This window comes from Erpetoichthys calabaricus, chromosome 7 (genome assembly GCF_900747795.2).
Source record: "Erpetoichthys calabaricus chromosome 7, fErpCal1.3, whole genome shotgun sequence".
Taxonomy (NCBI): domain Eukaryota; kingdom Metazoa; phylum Chordata; class Cladistia; order Polypteriformes; family Polypteridae; genus Erpetoichthys; species Erpetoichthys calabaricus.
In genome coordinates, this window is record NC_041400.2 from 146,240,819 (window position 1) to 146,264,435 (window position 23,617).

General features: G+C 35.1%; 1 protein-coding gene across 1 annotated transcript in view; it reads right to left on the bottom strand.

The window, feature by feature from the left end:
• Window positions 1-23,617, bottom strand: part of oxct1a (3-oxoacid CoA transferase 1a) — a 226,948-nt gene that overhangs the window by 148,632 nt on the left and 54,699 nt on the right. Inside the window, exons 5-7 of the mRNA XM_028805519.2 lie at window positions 21,917-22,066; window positions 15,492-15,598; window positions 10,102-10,162 (exon numbers count right to left, since the gene is read on the bottom strand). Of these exons, the coding sequence (XP_028661352.1) occupies window positions 10,102-10,162; window positions 15,492-15,598; window positions 21,917-22,066 (318 nt within the window). The remainder of the gene's footprint in view (window positions 1-10,101; window positions 10,163-15,491; window positions 15,599-21,916; window positions 22,067-23,617) is intronic.

Below are 23,617 nucleotides of genomic sequence, written 5' to 3' on the forward strand. Positions count from 1 at the left end.
GGACAGTAGAGGTTAAAAACACAATAGAAAAAAAATCCTTTAAAAATTTGAGCGACCAGGGCGCTCATGCTGGGGCTTTCACTTCCCAAGTCCCGACTCCCACTGCCTTCTCGGCCTTATGCGGCAAGCCATTCTCCTTCCGGTCACTCCCACTCCTCACTAAACACTCAGCGAGAACGACCACTACCGACTGCCACAGGGTGCCGGCCAAACACCCCATGAGGGCTCAATGTCCAGCTGCCAACCACTCTATACAGTGAGCGAGCAATCGCTCAATCATGCACCGGCTTTCTCCTCCCTGCTTCCTGCCTTTTTGTTCTTCTCCTGTAACCTCTGTTCGTCTTTTTCTTTCTGTTCTTTTTCTGTTCTCTGTTTACTCTCTCTCTCTTTTCTTTTTTTTTTTTTTTCTCCCCTTAGCTGCCTCACGCTTATATTATTTATCATGGGGAAGTGGATCAGGTGTGTCACTTAGAAGCTCCATGCATCAATTATGGATGCAGACGACTCCTCACCTGGGCACTTAAGTGAGAACCGCCCGCATCATGAATTCACCCGGGAACCTGCTCCGGCCACAATACCATGCCCCCTCACTAAGCCGTGAGTGCTACGACTATTTATTTAAAACGTGGCCTTTTTGACTTGAGCTGTGGACCCGCTACACCAGAAGCACTGGTTAAAATATGCACTTAAGTTGGGCAGCTGTGCTGCATTTAGACTTCTAAAGATACTACTCAGGAAGAGAAATGAAAGGATTATGAGAATTTGTGAGGATGAGCATGTTTTATAAAAATTACATATTAAAGTTTGAAAGGACTGAGATGGAGAATGATAAGATTGATACATTGTTTCACCATGGTAAGGGAAGAAAAGTTTAGACTTTAGAAAAGGAACTGGCTGCCACATAAACCATGTGGAAATATAGATGAACTGGTACAGAAAGCTTTGTCTATATACTGTATGTTTTAATAATTAAATGTTCCATAGATTAATTTTCTAAGAAAGTTCCACTTTAATGCGTCTACTTACTCCTTCTAATGAAATGACTGCAATCTCTCTAGTGAGAAGCACCAACCTCAGAAAGGCACTATTTTTACCATTCTACAGTTTCATTATCATTTGGCTTACCAGTACATTAGCGTGATGTCAACAGGCCAGTTTAACAGACACTAATCTACCTTTCCAACATTGCTGCAACCTGTTTGAAAACTACTAAAGCAAATAAATTGGCTACTCACAGCTAAGTAAGATTAATTTACATTTTTTACAGTAGCAGCAACAATCATTTCTCCATATAAACCTGATTCTCTCTCTTCTTATTTAATCAAGCAATGAGGAAGCAGAATTTTAAATTTCAAAGGGGTTGGGGAGCTTCTTTGAAGATAGATTTCATCAATAACCAATTAAAAAATGCCTGGAAACCATCTGAACAGCTTGTGGAGCTAACAGGAAAGCTCTATGCATACATAATAGGATCCAAATAACTTGCCACATAATCAATCAGTTATATATCCCACAATGCTCTCTTCCATTTATTGTACCTTAGATAACAAGAATCGCAGATGTAAGTACAGAATAGGACTGCAGTTGCCTAGCAACATTTGAGCTACAATTTGTCTTTAACATTTTTGTTATCGCTAAATCACTCGTGTGAATGTGAAAACCTAGCTTTCTCTCCTGCAACACTCTTCAATATAACCCTTTTCCCCCTACTGTTTCTGATTGTTTGAGCGACAAGTGAATTATTCATTCAAAGCTATTTAAAAGCTTGGCAAATAACTTATCATTTATCATCTAACCACTGTGCAATAGCGGTTTATCATTAGTGTAACAAGAGGCATAAATGTATGCCACCGAAAACCTTTCAATAAGTTAACTACATTTTGTTACTGTAACATCTCATGCCAATAAGGTCTTGCACTCCCTGAAAAAAACAATGTTAATAGCAGGGCAGCATTGAAAAGTCATTCTTACAGTCAAAATGTTAACGGAGTCAAACATACTTTTTATTCAAAATATTTGCCCCTACATCCATGCCAAACGAAGACCAAAACACATTTTAAATAGGTGCACTGGCTAGTGATGATTAATTACAATATTTACATTGTAAATGGTATGCCCCCAATGTGATAGGATTACTGAAATACCGTCTACTTTCCTAAATCAAGTCTAATGGACTGAATGGTCTCCTTGTTTTTGTTGAATGCTCTTTATGTTTGAAAAAAATCTGATTGACCATCCAGCACTCTAGCTTGAGCCAAAGAATGAAATTTTTACAAAACCAAATCTGCCATTTCAACACACATTCTATTCTATCAGTTATATTTTTAAATGCTAATTATTGGTGTGCTCCTTTGTATATTTTCTAGTGTGGTCACTCATGAAAAATGCATAAGCTTAATTTCTGTGCAACTTCGAATACAAAAAATGAGGGTGGAAACTGAAGTGAGGTCAGTAGAAATTTGTAAGAGCAAAGTAAGTCTAACTGAACAAGTACACAAAAATAAAATGAAAAACATTCAGAACTGACACAGGGGTAACCAGAATAAAACTTTATGAGCTGAGAAAGAGACAGAGATAGAGAGACTGGTAGCAAGAAAAGTCACATACATGCCAGTGTGAAAGCACAGTGACAGGAGCTAGGATCCCACAAGCCCTGAATATGATGTGGATGCATTAGGAAAGCAAAAGAAAGGTTGCTAGCCTGGAAACATGTCGTGTGCCTCCAAGAAAACTGGAGGTGCAGGTGACCTAGTAGACAGGAAAGGACAAGAAGGAATGACTCAATGGTATGGGACTTCTTTGCTTAAAGATGATAATCTATGGCAGTTGAACCTTGCTGCTGATACAGGGCTGAATGCAGCGAGAAAATGAAGGCTTGTGCTCAATTGCTCATCTGCTAAAAGGCTGTGAACAAATGGAAACATGCTATTTCTTTAAAGGACATACTCAGCTAATACTGTCCACATATGTGCTTGATGCAGTCCCAAAATGATTTTTCAAAGAAGTTTCTGACATGCTAATTTACAGTGTACTTGGCACAGGTCATTACATACTGGCATTTTTTCAGATTCTTTAAAAACTTTACTAGACAAACCCATGCATAAGAATCCAATACGAAACTTCTTGTTTTTTTTTCAATTCCAGAAAAAGATCATTTCTCAGCAGTTAAATGATTACTTGAACAAAAATTATATTTTCGATAAACATGGCATAAGAGCCAATCTCAGAAAGTTAAAACTTTGAGTTAAACTCATATTAGAATTTGCTTAATTTGAACAGAATATAAATTTCTTTCATAGTCATAGACAATGGTATAGTCTTTTCCCCCTATAAGTTAGTAAGAGATAGAACCCTTCTTGCTATAACTGAGGTACACTGTGCTAATTGTGTCAGTTGTTGTTTAGAACAGGTCCCAGTAAACAGGGACTTAAAAGACCCACTTTCAACTTAGAAAAGGGATAGGCATACAGTTTTCTGACCATTTTGAAATGGTTCAGAAACATTTAGAAATGATTTGTAACGATTTGAAATGTAACAAGATTTAAGCTTTGAACAGAACTTTTCTTTTCTTTACTATTTCAATTTTCTATTTTTTGTGTGAACTTTTTTACTTTGAATTTTACCTAAAACTTTTAAAAACAAAGATATTTTGTCTGTGGAATAATTTCAGTGCATCAGGCTTTTGTTGAATCCCATTTTTATGCTAGAGCTGCTGAACTTTGGTAATTTTAGAAAAAAACGCAGCTACATATGGGTTATATGTTTTACATCAAATCATACTACAGATATTTACATAAGAAATATTATGAGACTTGAAATAATTACTGACTACTGTGGGTGGAAGGTTAGGTTTACGAACATTATACTGAGATATGACAGAATTAGGAGTAACTTGTAGCTGGTAGTTAGTACAAGCCATTCTTTAAAAAGTCCAGGTTACAAAACTAAAACTACTTTTATTTATTTGACAGAGTAGCAGAAATCAGTGCCATTTTAAAACTTGTATTTTTATTTTAAATCTCTCTCAGTATTACTGTTTACCTATAGAATACTCCCCTAAAGAAATAGTATAGGATGGCATGTTCTGTATAAATGTCCTTACAAAATGAAAAAGTAACTAGTTCCTGTTATCAGACACCCAAAGCCTTACTGCATTCACCATGCTTGACTATTTTCTTGTGTGCAAAATGATACAAGCCAGAGTGTTATCTAGCAACTACTCTGCTGAAATGTCGCCAGTTTCTTTCTAGTCTCTATAACTGCAAGGAAAGAGAAGCTAAAATAGAAATACAAATTACATTTTCTCCAATAAATATTAACTTGGTGAGGATGATCATGCCATCTGTTCCAAAAATGTACGTTATACTAAAAAAAGCATATTTTTTTAACCAAGCAACAGGAATATAGTATGTGTAGTGAAGTAAGCCATCACTCATTTTAAACTTTACTTGCTTTGCACAAACGTAGGACTAACTGTAGCATACTGTAGGGCCAAATCAAATCTAATTATTAACCAACTACTACAAAGAAAACCAATACTGTAGCAGACTTATGAATTAAATATGTCTTACATGTGGATTTCTATGCTTGGCTGCTCAATTCAAGTTCTTCTTTGAACTGTGAGCAGCTCGAAAAATGGATGGCTGAATTATACTGAACATGAATATACAACTCCATTTAATTATAATAAATAGCCTTTAGGAAAATTGAACTGCAGGATAGACATATCACTATAACTGTAGAAATGCCCACTTTTCATGACTGATAATTAACAGTAGGCCTGTATGTGATGACTAAAAGTGATAACCCAGTTATTTTCAGCTTTGAAAGGCTATTAAACTAAACCATTAAAGATTACTATCCATAATCCTACAGCCAGTTAATTTTTGTATGAATTACCAAGTCTAAAACATCTTTTTAAATTAAGTTTCAAGTTACATAGGCAGTAGACTATCCCAGTAGGACTGGTCAGTACTCTAGGAATTAATGCGATATTCTCTATTGTTACTTCAGACTGACTATAAAATATTGTCCATGTACTTAATCAAAATGGCAAATAACAAATTAAATGAGCTTTGCTCTTAGAATTTCTCTATATAAAGCTGTTATAATCAAAATTAAGTAGAATACAGTGGTGATTTCTTCTATGTCAAAATTTGTTAAGATTTAAAGGAGAAAATGCCTGGAAGTGTAGATAAATTTTTTAAATCCTCTGTCCAAGCATTTCAGTACTGACACAGCCAACATGTTTGCCACATCCTTAGAATTTTCATTTTTATTATAGATCATTTCCCTGTATCAAAACACTTCAATTCACACAAAAAACTATAGAATTTGCTGTATCCATCAATATGTATTGAAATCACTGTTCCTATTTGACTGGCAGCACGTTTATTTATAGCTTCCTTTATTATAGATGGTCTTTTTAGTGGGGTGAAAAAATAGTGCTTTTTGCAACACTTATAATATTTAGTTTGTATGGATATTATGATTAATTTAGGATTTGTTAGATAAGATGCAGCTTTTAAGAGGATAAATTGCGTAAATAGGACTGTACTGTATAGCTCATAAAGGAAAGCTAGCATTTCTTTTTGGTAGTGTATTTAAACAGTTTTACATGATGATGACACAAAGGAATGAATAAATGTTTTTCAAGAACAACAGTACATTGTGATGTATGCAGTTGATTGATGAATATTGGGAGATATGCAAACAAAAAAGCAAATACTAAAAAGGTATTATAACTCCTGGAAGTACATTAGGGTAACCAGTCTCTGTTAGGAATGGTTTAGCCCTTGCATTGGGGGAACATGGAGAGCAAGATGGATCTCAGCCACTGTTAAGGTATTCAGAGCTTAATTGTTAAAATCCTTTCAAAAGGTAGGCAGCTCTTAGTTAGGATTACAGATGCAAGTGTTGCTTGGTGTACATGTACAAAAGGTTAGTAAATTCAGGAACATTATTTAGGCATCTCCAGGATTACCTTGTCCACCAATAAAAAATAACTTTAAGATGATAAAGTACCTTTCATGTAAAAAACAGTATTGTTTACCTTAACACAGTCTTGATATATAAAACTAGTTAAAATGTTATATAAAAGCAAATATTCCAAACGTTTTAACAATATATTCTGTCCCCCACAAAAATGGCACATTGCTGGTATGGCTCTTATGTACCAGCAAGCTTTTGAATGTTGATTGATGTCAGTATCAGCCATTCAAAGGCATTTCATTTAGCTTACTAAGAACTTTTAATCCTAAAAATATATGGAAAACTCTTCTTTTTTGCCATCCAGATCTAAGTAAGACATTTGACAACCATCCTGAAATAGTGTCAGCGTTTCCTAAGCAAGCATGCTCAAGGTGTCACTGCCATGTTCAGAGTCTAACTTTATTGGTAGTGAAGGCTTTGTATTTTGATACAAACTTCCTGCAAGAAAACTTTCACAACCATACCAGATGCCTGTAAATGTTTTTGACAGGCAATGTGGAGTAAAACAACATCTTTTTTGCCAGTAGCTGCATCTAAAACATGGAAGATATGTTTAACTTATTTAAATATTTTTATCAGTTTACTTGCTTAATTTTTGCTGTTGTCATTGTCATGACCTGTACCGATTGGCTAAACAGAGGGACCGAGCTGGGAAAGATGTGCAGCAGGTTAGGGTGATAAAGGATAAAGATGGAAACATACTCACAAGCAAGGAGAGCAGATAGAAAGAGTACTTTGAAAGGCTGATGAATGAAGAGAATGAGATAGAGAGAAGGTTTGATGATGTGGAGAGAGTGAATCAGGAAGTGCAATGGATTACCAAGGAGGAAGTAAGGACAGCTATGAACAGCTCTATCATTTGTTTTACACCTCGAGGGACTCTTTGAAAATCATTTTTATTGCTGCAGATATGTAACCCATACACAAACTATTGGCTTTCTAAAATGAAAAAAATAAACATATTTGGATTTTATTATATTAATAGAAAATGCCTTCTTATTATACCTTTCCATGTCAAAACCTTTTGGTAGATATATTAGTTTTTATTCTACTTGTTGCACAAAACACACTTAACATGATATTACCAGCAACAGGAAAAGGTGTACAAAGCTCTGTAGTGCACTGGAAAAAGAACACTATATAAAGATGGATACTGCATTTTTGCAAATCAATGCTACACACATTTCCATCCTACAGCCTATGCCTGGGGTAGAAATGTGCAATATGTATTGTCTACAATAATTTCTTGATTGTTGTTTTAACAATGTGTGAGCTGAAATTACCGAGTATGCCACTCACTTTGCAAAAAACAATCAAAAACATGCCTTGAGAGTCCATGCATTCAACGTCTCATGTAACGTAACAGGATAGACTACATGCACGGCCAGCACACAGTCAGTAAAGTGAATGAGCAGTTAGCACCAGGGGGTGAACAGCCCTGCAATCTACATTGTTAGATTTAACTGCAAGATGTGGATTATCCTCACTAGAATGAAGGTGATTTGGCTTTGAAAAGACTAATGTTGCTTAAAAGTCAGAAATCTGAAAACTGTTGGAAATTGTTTGCCGTTAAAGACAGTTCGACAACTAACTTGTTTCACCATCTGCAAAGTGAAATTAATCTAGTACAGAGCCCTGTAAATGTAAGGCAAAAAAAAATGTCAGTTTGAATGAATTGTTAATCATTCAATTAATTATTATTCTCGTAAGAAGCATAGGCCTATTGAGCGCATTTTATTTCGCAAGCAGTCTTTGTTCGGTGTCCTCAATTCCAAAGCACGTTTTTTATATTGTTATTTAAAACACTCACACAGATCCCTGTCTCCTCGTCCTGCTCAATCCCGTCGCAATGGTGGAGAAAGCTGGAGCAGGTGATGACACAAGGGAGGGAGCAAAAATGAAAAAAGGAGTCTCTTAGCAGCTATTAAAAAAAAACTACAGAAATTCAGAGAAGGCGAGCCTGCACATTGAGTTCAAGACCAACTTGATGATACCTGAGGTGGACAGTGATGTAAATCCACTTGAGTGTTGGAAAACACAAGAAGTACACTTCCCTTGAATTGGTAAATCTTGCAAAAAAAAGTACCTGTGCATCCCTACCTCAAGCAGACCTTCTTAGAGGGCTTTCAGCACTGGAGGAAATGTTGTAACATGTAGCAGTACTGCTTTGAAGCCAAATGCTGTGGACAGACTGGTGTTTCTGTCACACGACTTGAGGTCTCCTCAGTATAATTTTACAATTTTTTAATTTTTTTCTGATATCTTTCTGCAATATTGGACAGAACTTGAAGTTAGTAATTTGTTTTAAAATGCTATAGGTTTGGAGTTTTTTATGTATTTGTGTAATATCTTATAGAACTTGTTTACAGATTATAGAGTTTGATTTTTCCTGTGCAGTATTTGACAGAACTTTGGATTTTTACACTATAGTACCGTATGCTAGATTTTTGTTCTTCCTTATATGCTGTACAATTCACATTACAGCAGAGGAATTTAACTTTATCCAGGCTGTAATGTTCATGCCCTGTAGTTCAATTATGATTAATACTTTATTCCCTTTGGATTCATATCTTTTTTACGTTAAGGGTAAGAGTCTGTTTAAAATGCTCTCATTATAATAGTTTTGTTGGTCTTAGTGCAATTTTTTCTTTAAATCCTGTAGGCCAATTTGAATGGTTTATTAATACTTGCACTGTTTGATCTCAGTAATACTTTGATTGGTGATTTTAATGTTTTGTGTTATTTCACTTCACTTTTAAGTAAATAAATAAGAACCATTTTCTTTAATTGTTGTTTCCATTAATCTCATTAGTAAGCTACAATTAATATCTTATTATTAAGACCAAGCTAAACCAATAAGACTTTTACAAACACATTTTTAAAGGATACGAAATATCGTCTAATCATTATCGTCAAAATCCCAGAAAACAGAGATATATTTTTTTTTGCCAGTATCACACACCCCTAGCCAGTGGATGTCAAGTTAAGTTTTAAAACCCATGTGGCTGCAGTTTTGTGTTCAAGCCAGTTTCACAATAAATGGGCAATTTCACACTGAACCAATCTAGTGTTTTTGTTAGTTGTTTTTTCTTTCTGCTGTTTTTCTGCATTCAGAAAAGTGCAGTAGTGTGAGATTTACATTTCTAAGAAATTTAGAAACATCTGTACTTTGCAGTAGCTTTAAATGTTTAACTATTTTGATACTTTTCTATTCTGTAATGTAAATGTATTATTTTTATTATAATAATGCCAATTAAAGATGAGTAGATTAGACACCGGGAAAAAAACACGCTGAGTGTTGAATGACGGAATCTACTTCAGGTTCCAACCCACTACAATGCTCACTAGGAAATATGGATTTACATACGATAGAAGTTCCGGATAAAACAAAATGATGATGAAAACCTTACAATCAAAAAAGCAGTAAACTATTCCCAAATAACAAGCAAATAGTAGCAAGTTCAAGAAAACAGTTAATGTAAAACTAACAACAAGTCTCTAAATCTGTTATTACTATCAGTCTACTTGACACCAGAAATATAATTATAAAACGACACAGAAAAAACAGCTATTATCTTTTATGTTGCATAGCTTCTACCACAACAATTTAACCATTCTTTATTTTAATGTAACAACTTCAAATGGGTCTGCTTTGCTAAGCAAAAACTAGAAATGCACCATGAAATACTAATACACACTTTATATACTGTAAATTGCATCAAGAGCAGGATGCTCTGTTGCTGCCATAGTCATCATCTCCTCAGAGCTGTACTAGATAGATAGATAGATAGATAGATAGATAGATAGATAGATAGATAGATAGATAGATAGATAGATAGATAGATAGATAGATAGATAGATAGATAGATAGATAGATAGATAGATAGATAGATAGATAGATAGATAGATAGATAGATAGATAGATAGATACTTTATTAATCCCAAGGGGAAATTCACTTAATACTTATTATTCACTTATACATAATAATAAATTACAGTTCAATTGATACCGTTTTCTTAAACCTATACATAAGGAAAAATATTCAGATCTTCATACACACAGAAACTCTGGCAATGGGAAGGTGAGGAAAGGAGATGAACTTCACATACCTCAACTATTGTCACCTTTGCTGCCTTACACATTGGCTGATTGAAATTTCTTGCAGTTTTTCTAAATATGGAAAAAAACAAAATGAATCTTAGCATTTTTCATGAAAGTACACTTGAGCAAAATTTAAATGCACATAAGAAATAAGTAAACTTCAACTTCATATAAAAAGCACTAAAATACTGAAAGAATGTTAAAATTCTGAAAAGAAGAAAAAAAATGCACGCTTTGAAAAACAATGAATGGGTTATAGTGACCTCCTGTGGTAAGTATGAGCTTCACAAATTGTGTTCTTTCTGTAAAATCTATTAATGTGGAATCAAACACTTTATAAATATACTATATTTATTTTCCCAACTCCTCAAAGCAGTCATAATAAAAAATTAGTAAAATATTCATTATCTTTAATAGTTTCTCTTCATGGTAGAAAACAATATTTTTGTTTACAAGAGAGTAAGAGAGTCAATTGCAGTCCCATCATGCTTATTCTAAAGTAATACAGCATTAACTGACTCTTTCTATGTTTTACAAATTTTTGGATATATCCTCTAATAGAGTATTTGATTTTTCCTAATTTGAGATAATACAGAACATCATTTACCCACTGACTTATATGGTGGGCTTTGACTGTTGTAGTGTTGAATAGGCTATTACAATAGATTTATCCCTATGTACTTTGATGCAATCAGGGAGTACATCAAATACCACTGTTAAGAAATTAGGAATGATTGTAATATTGAGGATGTTTTAGAAGGATGGAAAGATTATGGTCCAAAATTATGTTAATCTAGTGCAGTGTTTCCCAAACTTGGTCCTGGGGAACCCCTGTGGCTGCAGGTTTTTGTTCCAACCAGCTTCTGTTTTTAATTGAACGCCTGGGCTAATTAAGTAAACTGATATTTCCCAAGTTCTGTGTTTAGGGAGCAATATAGAAATTAGAAAACTAAGTTTGCTAAAATAAATATTAAAATGTATTTTTTTTTCTTTTTAACAGTATTTTCATCTTGATTTTCATTCTACTTTTCTAGGTCTTCTAATTGTTTAATTAATCCATTATTTACTAATTAGTGGGTCTGACTCTAAAGTAGTTGCAGCTTTTGATTATTCAGTGTTGTTTGCCTGGGTGTCTGATCTGCTCATTGTAAATTGTCATTATTAAGATACAACGAAGGGGGGAAAACTGCACAGAGAAAGGGCAAAGTATAATGAAATCAACAAAAGAGAGTTAAGCATTTAAATCTATAGCAAAAGCAGAAATATTTCTAAATGTCTTATAAATGTAAAAATCATGCTGCTATGCTTTTCTGAATATCAAATAAAAGAAAACAAATACCAGCTAATTAAATGAGATCAGTGCTATCAGGTGTTGTCACTGATTAAAAATCCGTTTGTAACAAAAACCTGCAGCCACAGGAGTTCCCCAGGACCAAGTTTGGGAAACACTGATCTAGTGTATTCCCAAAATATATGGCCTAGTGATGCTGAGGAAACTTGGCAGTGTTCAAAGGTTATGTGTTCCTCTGGGTACATTTTGGGCAATTTTAAATGAGAAAAAGTGGCCAATGAAAGTTCTTAAGATGAATTATGGAATGTGTGGTGCATACAGGGCCAGAGTTTATTTTATGTATGGCTAAGTTCCACTCTTTTTCTGAGATTCCAATTAAAAGGTCCCTTTCCCTCTGTTCCCTTGGATCTTAGAAGTGTAGATTCTTTCAAATATTTTTATAAGACTAAAGAGTATGACTTCTGGGATCGATACAGGTAAATGTTGTGGAACATTGGCCAGGTTTCTTTTAACAAATTCTAATTTGCATATAGGAAAAACGTGTGTAGTTAGAAAGTTAAATTTGGAGCATAACCATTCATAAGATGTCTATATAAAGATCTCTAACTGTCTCAATCCAAGTGGTTTTCCATATGTTAAACACTGAGCAGGTCTGAGAAGTTGGATAAAAGTAATTATAATAGCAATAGATAACTGCTTCTCTACCTTGAAATATATCCTGCATTGGTTCCATATTTTAAGTAATTACTGGATGACTGGATTACTGGAAAACTGACGCCATGTAATATTGAAGACACAAAGCGGGCGAAGAAGGAAGATTTAATACAGGACCTGTTTTCCATTTCAGGGAAGGCCAGTGAGAATTCATGAATTTCTGCCAGCCTCCAAGATTTTACTGTGTATATTCTGTTGCCTGGTAGTCAAAGTGAAAGTTAGGTAGTGCCATACCACCTTGTGCTTTAGATCCTTGCAGAGATGTCTTTTGAATGTGTGGCCATTTCGAATTTGAGATGAATGATGTTACAATTGAGTCTAAATTCTTAAAGAATGATTGTTTATGTATATAGAGGTACACTGGAATAGAAGCGGCAGCTTAATAAGGATGTTCACATTGATACTATTACTTCTCTCCTTTCTAAGCTGAGGTGGAGGGTGGACTACCTGTTAACATCTTGTTTGATTTTTTCCATAGTACTTTTAAAATTTTATTGGAAAAGATCTTTGCAGTTACTTGTGAAGGTTATATCAGGATAGTCATACTATTTTGATATTATTTCCAATTGAAGGAAAGCAGAGATTCAGTGAAAAAAAATATCTAAAGTTACATTAAAATGTTTCTGCCAAAATTTTTCTATTTCCAAATAATGCTGACATTCATCAGCTAGCCTTCTTTTAGATTTGTCTTTACCTCTGTGTTCAGTTTAATTTTCAGGACATTTAATATGCATTGACTCTAGCCCTTCCTTAACACTTTACCCTATAACTTCATACAGTCATGCAGGATGTTTTACCTTCTATTTCAGGTTTTGCCAGATGCTAATGAAACCCCACACAGCTCAATTTGGAATCAATGTATACTTCTTTCCTTGGATTTAAAATGATGTCTTATATATATGTAACCTACATTGCATATTAGTTGTGGTACAAACTAGAAATCGAGGTGCAGTAATTTAACAACAGGTTTAACTTCTTAATGGTTGGAAAAAAGCAAAAGCAAAATATATTTAAGAATCTTTTGTACCATGTTTAAAGTGCCATCTGAGGTTTATAATTCATTCAACTGTGCATGATTAACCATGTGGACAATTGCTAAAAACTTAGCAATCTTACATTCAGAAGGCAATTTCTGAACACTTTTGTGAAGCATAAGTGTTGCAATAAGCCTGATAAGGTCTTCCTGTGAATGAGAATACAGGATGAAGGTTGCCTTTGAGGACACAAGTTCTTAAAAAAAAAAAATAAATTATACTGCTTTGAATAACTCAAAACCTATAAAAGAAGAGTCAAGTTGTCTTACTTTACCTCTATATATTTGTTATACCTCTAATATATAGATATGTGCTACAAGTAATTTGGTTGGTCTGTCCCACCTATGAAAGATAACGTTTAATTTGTTATGTACTATATTTTCATAGTTAACAATGTCACAGGAAACTTACAAGATTCTTCCATCAGAGACTCACATTATCCATATTATTATCCATATTACTAACCAAGAATGGTAAACCGGATGGCATGGACCCAGGTACACGACGATGGACGCAGGAGACGTACTGCGCAGGCGCCGACAGCGCGCATCTCATAAACCACCAGCGAAGTGAGATCCACCACGCACGAAGGAGTCACCACTCAAAAACGAAAGAGCTCTTGACGTGAATGAGAAATGAAGCAACAACACGCCCATAGCTAACGACTACTGACACGGACACACAAAAAAGAGGATTCTGCGCTGCAGCCCAGATTCAAACGGAAGAGGCTATGGAGGCCCCACAGGTCCACAAAGATAGTACAGAAGGCGCGGGAAAGTACGAAAGGCAAAGGCGCCTACACAGCATAGTGAAACCCGATATAGTACGGACGGCGCAGGCGTCAGCGCCATATTGTGAGTGGCTCTACTGCGGAGTGAAGGCGCAGGCTTCACCGCCATATTGTGAGTGGCACTCCGGAAAATAAACGTGGGCGCCTACTACGCGCGTCTGAAACCGCGGAAGCAACACTGTCTTGGCTCCAGAACCAAACAGCTCGACTAACAGAGCTACAAAAACGCGCCAGCATGGACAAATACAATGAACATAGGCGCCTACAACGCGCATCTGAAACTGCGGAAGCAAAGCAGGCACGGGGGGTTGGCGAGCGAAGCGAGCAGGGGGCGAAGCCCCCTAGTAGCAGTATAAAGTGCAGACTCAGTAAACTCCCTGGTATGAATTTTCCATCAAAGTTAAAACATTGCCATTTAATATCTAATTTGAAACAAAGTTAAACAAATACAATTAATCTTGATTCAGGATTAGAATCAATTAAGAGGCTAGACATTGGGTTTATCTTCATGTACTGACTCGGGGAAGGTGATGTCTCATTTAAATTTGAGGGGAATTAAGTTTGATATATGACTAGTTGAGTTTGGCACACATTATATATATGGGTAGGTAATATTCCCCAGATGAAAACACTGTTTTTTTTCTTTCTTAAAACTAAACAGGCAGTAACATCATACATGCATGGAGTCGATTAGGTAGTGATGTAAAATGTGATATGGAGTACGCATAAAGTACATTTGCGTGAACGTTATGTGCATGGCTACTACAGCTCTGTAATGTCACGCTGGCCTCACAATGCATCCTGGAGTGTTGGGAAAAATAAAGTTTCTCTAAGTCAGCTAAATGGCAAATTTCCAGGAAAATATTTGGCAAACAAGGTCACTGGCAAACACAGCATATTCAATGTGACAAATGGTTTACTGAATTTTATTGATCAACACTATTAGCTTCTCTTGGCATTTCAGCTTAATAACATTAATATAAACACCAAAGATCCGAGGGGTGCAGCCAGTTGGAATTCGATGTTCACAAAGCTGTGTCAGTGGTCAGCAAAGTAAAACATGTACTACTGACTGGACATGCTCCTCAAAAAATAAAAACTCTAGCAGTTCTAAACTGGCTGCACATGGAACCTTGTGCTTTCTAATACCAAGTTATTTCACTTGAAGCTTTATGTACAATGAAGTGATAATAATGTCCCTTTGTCTCCACAACTGGCGTCTTTTTTTTTTTTTTTTACTAGGAACATCATTTAATGAGTTCTCTAATGTCTCAGCATAACATACTCCCATAATATAAATAAAACTGATGTATACTGTATACTGTAAGAAAACTATTGTTCCTAGCACAACCAACACTGAATGACAGCAACCCAAGTGTGACATTATGAAAAAGAGGCTTAAATGAATCAGGGTAGTTTTTCTGCTGTGCTGGGATCTGCTTATGCTTGATTAGTTTTCATATACAAACGGAAAGCCTTGAGAAGCCAACCATGTTGTGCCACCTGCAAAAATAATTGTGATTTGTCATGGCTCATTAAACATGCAGCTGTCTGCTAAAAGGATCATACCTGAATACCACATTTCCTGCACGATCAGCTTTCCATGCTTTCACTAGTGCAAAGTCACCAGTTATAGCTTTTTCCATAACATAATGACGTCCTTTAAACTCCCGCACCTGTTGATATACAAGTTAAAACTATTACTGATCACAGAACAATAACTTTACATAAACTGCAATAGAGAAACAGATTTGCAAATGTTTCTAAACAAGCTATAAATGATACTTTAAAATAGTTAAACAGTTTAATCAGTCATTGCATATTTTATGTATGAAACGTTTTATGAGACTTAAAACGTTAAAAAAAGTTGACAAATCTTAACAAATATTCACTTTAAGAAATAAGCTGGGCATTGAAACAACTGGCATGAAAACACATCCATTTCCTAAGCAACACTTTAAAAGAACGATTAAAGGATTAACATTAGGGAATTCATCCAATACTGTAAACACAGTAAAATTCAAACATACTTATGCAGCACTAGAAGACATGAAAATACTGGTAAATACATCAAGTGTAATATGTAGGTCAGAAGAAAATAATTACAAGTGCAAAGTGTGAGATAATTACTAATGTTAATAATGATCTATTCCAGAAAAGGGTGTAAGAAAATAATTACAAGTGCAAAGTGTAAGATAATTACTAACATTAATAATGATCTATTCCAAAAAAGGGTGTAGGAGTCTACATCGATGTAGTATTCTCCAGAAATTCCTGGAAACGACTGAATAAACTTTATGAAATGTTAGGATATATTTTCAAAAACCAAGGACACGGCTAAAACTCTACATTCTACTTGTGAGAATGCATCTGAAAGATGGTTTGTAGAAAATGTAATTTGGAGTTTACACAACAGTCAGAAAATACATCAAATACTACCTTCATGTACTGTAAAATAATATTAATAAAATGCTATCCTGATCTAATGCTACTGATTTTGCCCAATGATTTTTGCATTAAACATTACACGTTGTAGATAAGCATATTGAGTATAATAAGATCTTCAAAAATCCTTTCTTACTCTTCCTACAAACAGTCTCAAAAACTGACCACAAACTAGCATTTAATGGCTAGGAGATCATCTGAATAGTCTTTCCGCACTGGTGCTTTTGCAGGTACACATTGAATTAACATTTTTTGCATATTTGTTTCTTTGCTTTTAGATATAAAATTGCCCTGAACAAAATTTGTGACTCAGAACATGCTGACCTAAACCAAAATAACTGACCACTGAGCACAGACTTTATGACCGCTTACTTCTGCTTAACATATAGGACTGACTGCTGACCAGCTGATTTGAGTATTTTGCCTCCCTTTTGAGATTTTTTTTTTTATTTATTTAGATCCAGTGGATATTTGTAAACCAATGTTTGCAAACCATTGTAGTTTTTTTTCCTCTTTGTGACTTTATTTCCTCTGTATTCTTTTGTTTATATAACTTTGCTTACATCTATTCTAATATATATGTGTATGTTTAAAATTACTGCGGTGGGCTGGCGCCCTGCCCAGGACTGGTTCCCTGCCTTGCGCCCTTTGTTGGCTGGGATTGGCTCCAGCAGACCCCCGTGACCCTGTGTTTGGATTCAGCGGGTTGGAAACTGGATGGATGGATGGATGTTTAAAATTATATTATTATTGATATTTACATTTACTTTGCCTCCTATTTTATAATAATAAAAAAATTAAAGATATTTTTCTTTACAATTGTTTTTAGAATATTTGATCATTCTTTACTGTATTAACCCTACTTGATGCCCTGCTTATTCTTTTCTTGTGTAACAATGGCAGCTCATTTGGGAAAATGAGAAATTGTCAAGCATGATGATAACAAAGTTACAAAAGCAGTAAAGCTCTTTAGGGTAGTTTCAAGTATTTTTAATTTTTATTTAACTTTCTTAACTAATGTAAAAATCACAAAAAAGTAAAGTAAAATACACAATGAAAAAGTAAAAAAAATGTGTTATTCCTAACTAAAGTAAACTGGGTAAAGAAAGGGACCTATTTTTCATACCTTCAAGTCCTCAGTCAGACTTGCTATTATATTTCTAGTTAATGTTTTGAAATTAATAATTTAAGCAAATTTAATGAATAATGAAAATAATGAAAGATAGAATAATTAGAAAAGTATTGTGTATCATTTCTAACCAGGGTTATCTGTAACTATTTTCTGAATTGTGGGAAAGTGTTCAATAGTGAACCGATTTAGAAATAAATTCTCTCTCAAAAATATATTTTAATCTACACAGAAAATAATCACTGTATTAGGGGCACCCACTTAATGACATATTGTTTCTCCATTTGTCTAAGGATTAACCAGATTTTTCTAGTGTTCAAACTGAAGGACCACATTGATTGCTATAACACTCCTCTAGCTTCTGTAAAATATTTTGGGGTGGATCTCAGTTCTAAATGGCCCACAGATGCTTGATTGAATTGACTGGGGAAGCCACAGCATCAAGGTGTACTTAATGTCATGCTCTTGGAATCATTTCAAGAGGCATTGTGGTATGGAGTATTATTTTCCTGAAAAATCACATTTGTTGCTGGATGCACTACTTCCATGTGGGAAATTGCATAATTGGCAAGAACATCTACTTATATTATAACAATTAAATATTCAACACAGGGCATCAGAAGAACCAATGTGTACATAAAATATACACTTCGCACCATTACACTGTCACCACTAGCTTGCACAACACTCATGAGGTATTCATCAAATTATTGTCCCTTTTAGCATGAATCAGCAGAAATGGCTATTTATTGGACAGACCAATGTTGTTTTTCCCCTAAATCAGTGTTTCTTACCTCATATAGCTGCCACCGCTTTCTGTGGGATTTGTCTGGGTTAGCAGCTACCATAATATATGGACAACACAATATAACAAGTGCCTGATATGGCACCACTGTTGTAGCAGTATTAGTATTAGTACAAGTAATGTCACACGTACTGAGTACACTAAAATTCTTACTTCTGCTTAACATTCATTCAAATGACTATAGTCTGTTTGTTAATTCTGTAAAATTGTGTCATCATTCCATCAGTTCTTTTTCATCACCCCTTTGTTTAAAACAAATGGCTAGTTGTTTCTGAGTTGGTGCTCTGTTCCTGATATAACTGAAAGAAAACTCCAGGTATTTTGTTATTCCTGGTACACTTATTGTTCTTAATTATTGTGGTAAATATTATTATTTTCTAAAGCATTTTCAGATGACATATTTGTGTGACATAAAAAATGATATCTATTATTTCTCATATTACTGCATCTGGTATCAATTACAACAATCTGTAATCTTGTAGAGTTACCCGGCAAACAACGGAGCTAGAATATAACAGTTAAAATACTGCTCCTTAACTAATTTAAATAAAAAATAACTTCTAAAAAGGCACACTTGAACATGGTCTGTGTAGCAAGAAGTTTAAAATGGAATTAATATTATATACTAATGTTAGTTCAGTGTTTTTGAAAAATGCAAAGTTGCTGATGTTTAAGATTATTTCCTTTTGTGCTTCACTGTAAACAAGATGCAGGGGTAGCAGTACAACTTCCATAATGCAACACACATATTCAGCCATTGTACAAAATAAAAAGCAGTGCTATGCGTCACATGAGGCAACAGGATTACTTTTTTTTAAATAGCGTGTTTGCAGGCTGGTGACTCAGCTGGAATTAGAAGAGGAGTCCGTAGCATCAGTCCTCATAAAAGCAAGTTTTTCTGCACAAAGCAAAATTTGTTGACAGCCATAATTTAACAGAAAAAAAACAGTCTTCTAGCTGGTTATGCTTTAAACCCATTTTAACTGAAAACTGAATTTAAACTGAATTTAAAAACCCTGCCAAAAACACCAAGAATAAGCTTAGTCAGCGTCAGCTGCAACTATAGTCATTGCCACTGCATGGAAAGAATGCAAGACTTAAAAGTCTGTGTCAGATTACAAGCAGGCTCAGAAAGATTTTTGGCAACCATCCTCCAACATATATAGCTACATACTCAGAACCTCCTTTTTAAAATGCAGGAAAGGTTTGAATTTTTATAAAGTACCATCACAATAATTTGAAAAGGAAGTGGGGTGACAGGAAAAAAACCAAATCATAATTTAAGAGTTATAACTTAAAGGCATTGCACTCTTTGTGGCAACACTTTCCTTATCTATCCATGTTTTGAACCCAATTTGTTTCTACTTTTGGCTGAAAAGGAAATGAAGGTAAATTTCTGCAGCATAATGCTCAAGGCAGAAATAATCCCTAGACACAAGGCCAGTGTATCAAAGGACACACTCACACAAATGCAAACACACTCAAAATGACAAATTTAAAGTGATCAGTCTTAACATGTACAGCTGTATGAAAGAACACACAGTGCAACAGGCAGTAACATGACCTAGAAGTGACCCTAATCATTGGAGGTGGAGGGAAGCTGCGCTAACTTTGTCAACAATATTTGAAGATCAAATTTGGAATAGCATGTCAAAAATGGTTAGTACAAAAAATAAGGTATTGTTCTATGCAGTGTTGGATTGGAAATAAATGCCCAAAAAAGAGAAAGATGTATCATGGTATCCTATTGCCAACTGGTCAATTGTAACTGGCCACTTGCATGCCTGAGATACGGTATGACTACTAAAGTCATTGTGTAGTCTATTTGTGCAATAAGTTAGAAGGAGTAAATTTAAATATATGAATACAGAGAAAAATGTGAGGGTGTTTGTACATAATACTGAGGATGAAGCAGAGTAACAGTACGATAAGCAGCAATTTCCAGCATGAACAAAACTACAGTGTGAGGCAGAGTGTTTTAACTGTCAGGGTAACAGACTCCGGCATAAACCACCTAACCACTATTTGATGAAGGAAAAAATGGAATATTGTAGACTGGACTTTCTTAATTGCTACCAGGGGTGTCATCGGGTTTGGAAGAGATCAGGATCTTAGAATCCTGTGAAAATCAAAGAGCATACCCCCTTCACTTTTCATGCAGTGATTAGAAGATAAATGAAATAAGACAGACGAAAAGATCAAGGGCTTAACCATATTAATCGTGTACATCACCAAAAGACAAAACAATCAGGGGTTTGTTCCTGCCTTGTGCCCTGTGCTGGCTGGGGTTAGGATAGAGCAGGTTGGAAAATGACTGACTGACTGACTTTACCATTTATAAACGTATATTTAAGTCACTGAAAAACCTAAAACTAAAAAAATACATGCTGATATATACTTTTCTGTGTAAAAATGATGTGACATTTAAATGTGTACAATTCTCTTTGTGCATGAAACAGCACGTTTCAATAAATGTTTAAGAAACCTGAACCCATCCAGGCAGTATCACTCAAAGGCAGAAACAACCCCAAGTCAGAAGCCAGTCCAATGCAGGACACATACACACACTCAAACAAATAAAACTAACCATAACATCTGTGGGATGTGAAGGGAAAGCTGAATACACACAGAAAAACAAAGACAGTACACAGGCAATGTCCAGGACAAGTTTATAACTCTGGTGATGTCAAGTAGCAGTGCAACTAAACTGCCACAAATGTATTTTGTTATCAGCTCATAAGTGCAGAAAGTTTGTAACATTATTATGCTATGCATCTTAAGGCATTCTTTAGTTAATCTCTCAAATCAGGCAAATAATCTCAAGCATAAAGAAGGTTTCAATGTGTTCATTATTATTCTGAGACAGTTTGTGTATAAGTCAGGCTGTCTAGCTCTCAAAAGCAACCAAGAATCTGAATAATAAAAAGAGTTTACAGGCAACAGAAGGGAGTTTTCTAGTACAGCCTGAGCAGAAAAAAGCTCTGCAAGTAGGGTCACATTACAATCTAGCATAGTGAATACAATGCACACAGTGCTTTCCAAGAGGCAGTATTAAGAAGGATTTTTTTCAAAGACACCCTTTTTCATTTACACACATATTACACATAGATCTTGACAAAAAGGTGAGCTTGAAGCAGTAATTCAAGTGAGGGGTGAGGGGCCAAGTCAGGAAGGCGCAACCGAAGGCAAAACAACCAGAGCAACTACCCTTCAATTAAACCTGTCACTACGACTCAAAAGTCAGTCAGTAATTACTTTTTTCTACTTCAGGGAAACTAAGGGTACCTTGTTCATTAACAAAAAAGCTTTTATGCTCTAGGATGCTTGGATGTTAGGATACTGCCCAGATATCAGAAATGAAAAAAATTATACATAATAACTGGAAGACTAGCCACCTTCAGTATGAGTGAAATTAAAAAATGCATTTACACTATTCTGAGAGCTTTCATTAGATGTTTGGAATTGTGTCAGTCAAGCCTCTGTGTGCATTCTAGTTCCACCATCATTTTGTTTCTTTATCACCTGCATCCTACTACTGGAAAAAAACAGATACAAAAAAAATGACCAAGAAAGTCAGAGAGTAGCAGGTAATTGGAGCAAAAGTCAATATCTTACTTCTCTTGGTTCACTTTTAACAGCAATGCTGCCATCTTTATTATACTTGATTGGAGATCCCCCTTCCTGAATCAGTGTGCCATAGCCAGTGGCAGTAAAAAAGGCAGGTATCCCTGCTCCTCCAGCACGTATTCTCTCTGCAAGTGTGCCCTGTAAGATGACAGGGAAGAAAAAAAGATATAAAGTATGTAACATACTGCAAAGAATAAAACTCTCATCCTTTTCCTGTCATTCTGTGAAATCAAACCACTACATTTCCTCTCATGTTAAGCAAAGCATGGAAAAAATAGTTGTATATGATCAAACGTTAACATATCTTGATGCACCTGTTGGGAATGTGTCCATTTTATTAAAACCTGTCAGAACAGCACCGGCTGAAGCACCTACTTCAAGAATCCTAGAAGTTGATTAAAAATACACTGTTTAAATTGTGCCACCCTTTAAATGGCTGGTGATCGGCACAAAAACTAAAGATTGTGTAGGGAGTAATTAAGCAAACTAATACAAACTTCTCGTTTATATCATGTTTATATTAAAATGTTCTTGAAAATTAAGATTTTGTCTTCTAATTGCTTTTATTCCTTAGGGGGTTTTCCTTTTTTTTTATTTCACAAATAACTTGCCTATCAAAGACACCCCCACCTGCACAAATGTTTAAATGTAGCTTTACTTACAAAGAAAGGGAAGCTAAATTCTAAGCTCCTTCAATAAAGATGTTTTCTAAGTAAAGCTTGATTCTATTTTTGCCTTAAGGCTACAATGACAATTTTTTTTGTCTGCCTCCTGTAACTACTTTCCTGGCGTATGGTAATAAACAAATGCCATTCACCTTGCTATCTTCTGTATAATTAAATCCTAGAGGACTAATAGCATTCTACATATACTAACAAAAGGCAACAAGCCAGCACTCAAAAAAAACACTAAATTGCTAGGTGCAAACGAACACTGGGGAGGTTCTGACAGCAATTATGAAGACGCACACGCTAGTACAAAGAGGAAATGTATATATACTGATTATAGTAAACCATGTATTTTGAAAATGAAGGACCCAGATTTTTTAATCCTTAATTGTGTCTCACTTGCACATGGCTTCAATGCCAAATAAGCTAACACAGGAGCATCCAAAGCACTTCTCTATTGAAATATCCCTTTCCCTTATCTTCAGTCATCCATCGGTAAATGTGTAAATTGTTCCCAGGATACAAAAAATATAAAGGTAATTTTCAAAGGACAGAACAACAGGTGGGTATTACAAATGCACTAGTTTTTAAATTAGTCACCATGTAATTTTGCCCTTCAGGGAGATAAAACACAGTGTAGTGGTCAAAGGAGCTTTCATGATTTATTATCGTGGCAATTATACTTAAACACTCATAGAGAATGACTGTTATGCATTGAAGTCTGGCAGATACAAAAAGCTTAATTGGCATTTTCTTCAATAACCACATATAGCCAATCACATTGAAGTAAGTGGTCATCATGAACAGTGAAATTTTTGAAATATGAGACAGAAAGAGAGAAAAATTTCAAAGACAGAAAAAGAGAACACTGAACTAAAACAAAAAAAAAAAAGCAGCACACTTTGTATGCACTAGCACGGAGGGCCATTGACGTCACTATAGCCCAGGATCATTTTATTTTTATCTGACCTCTAAAATAGATATTGCAGTATTTGTGGGAAATGATAACCTTTTCCACTGC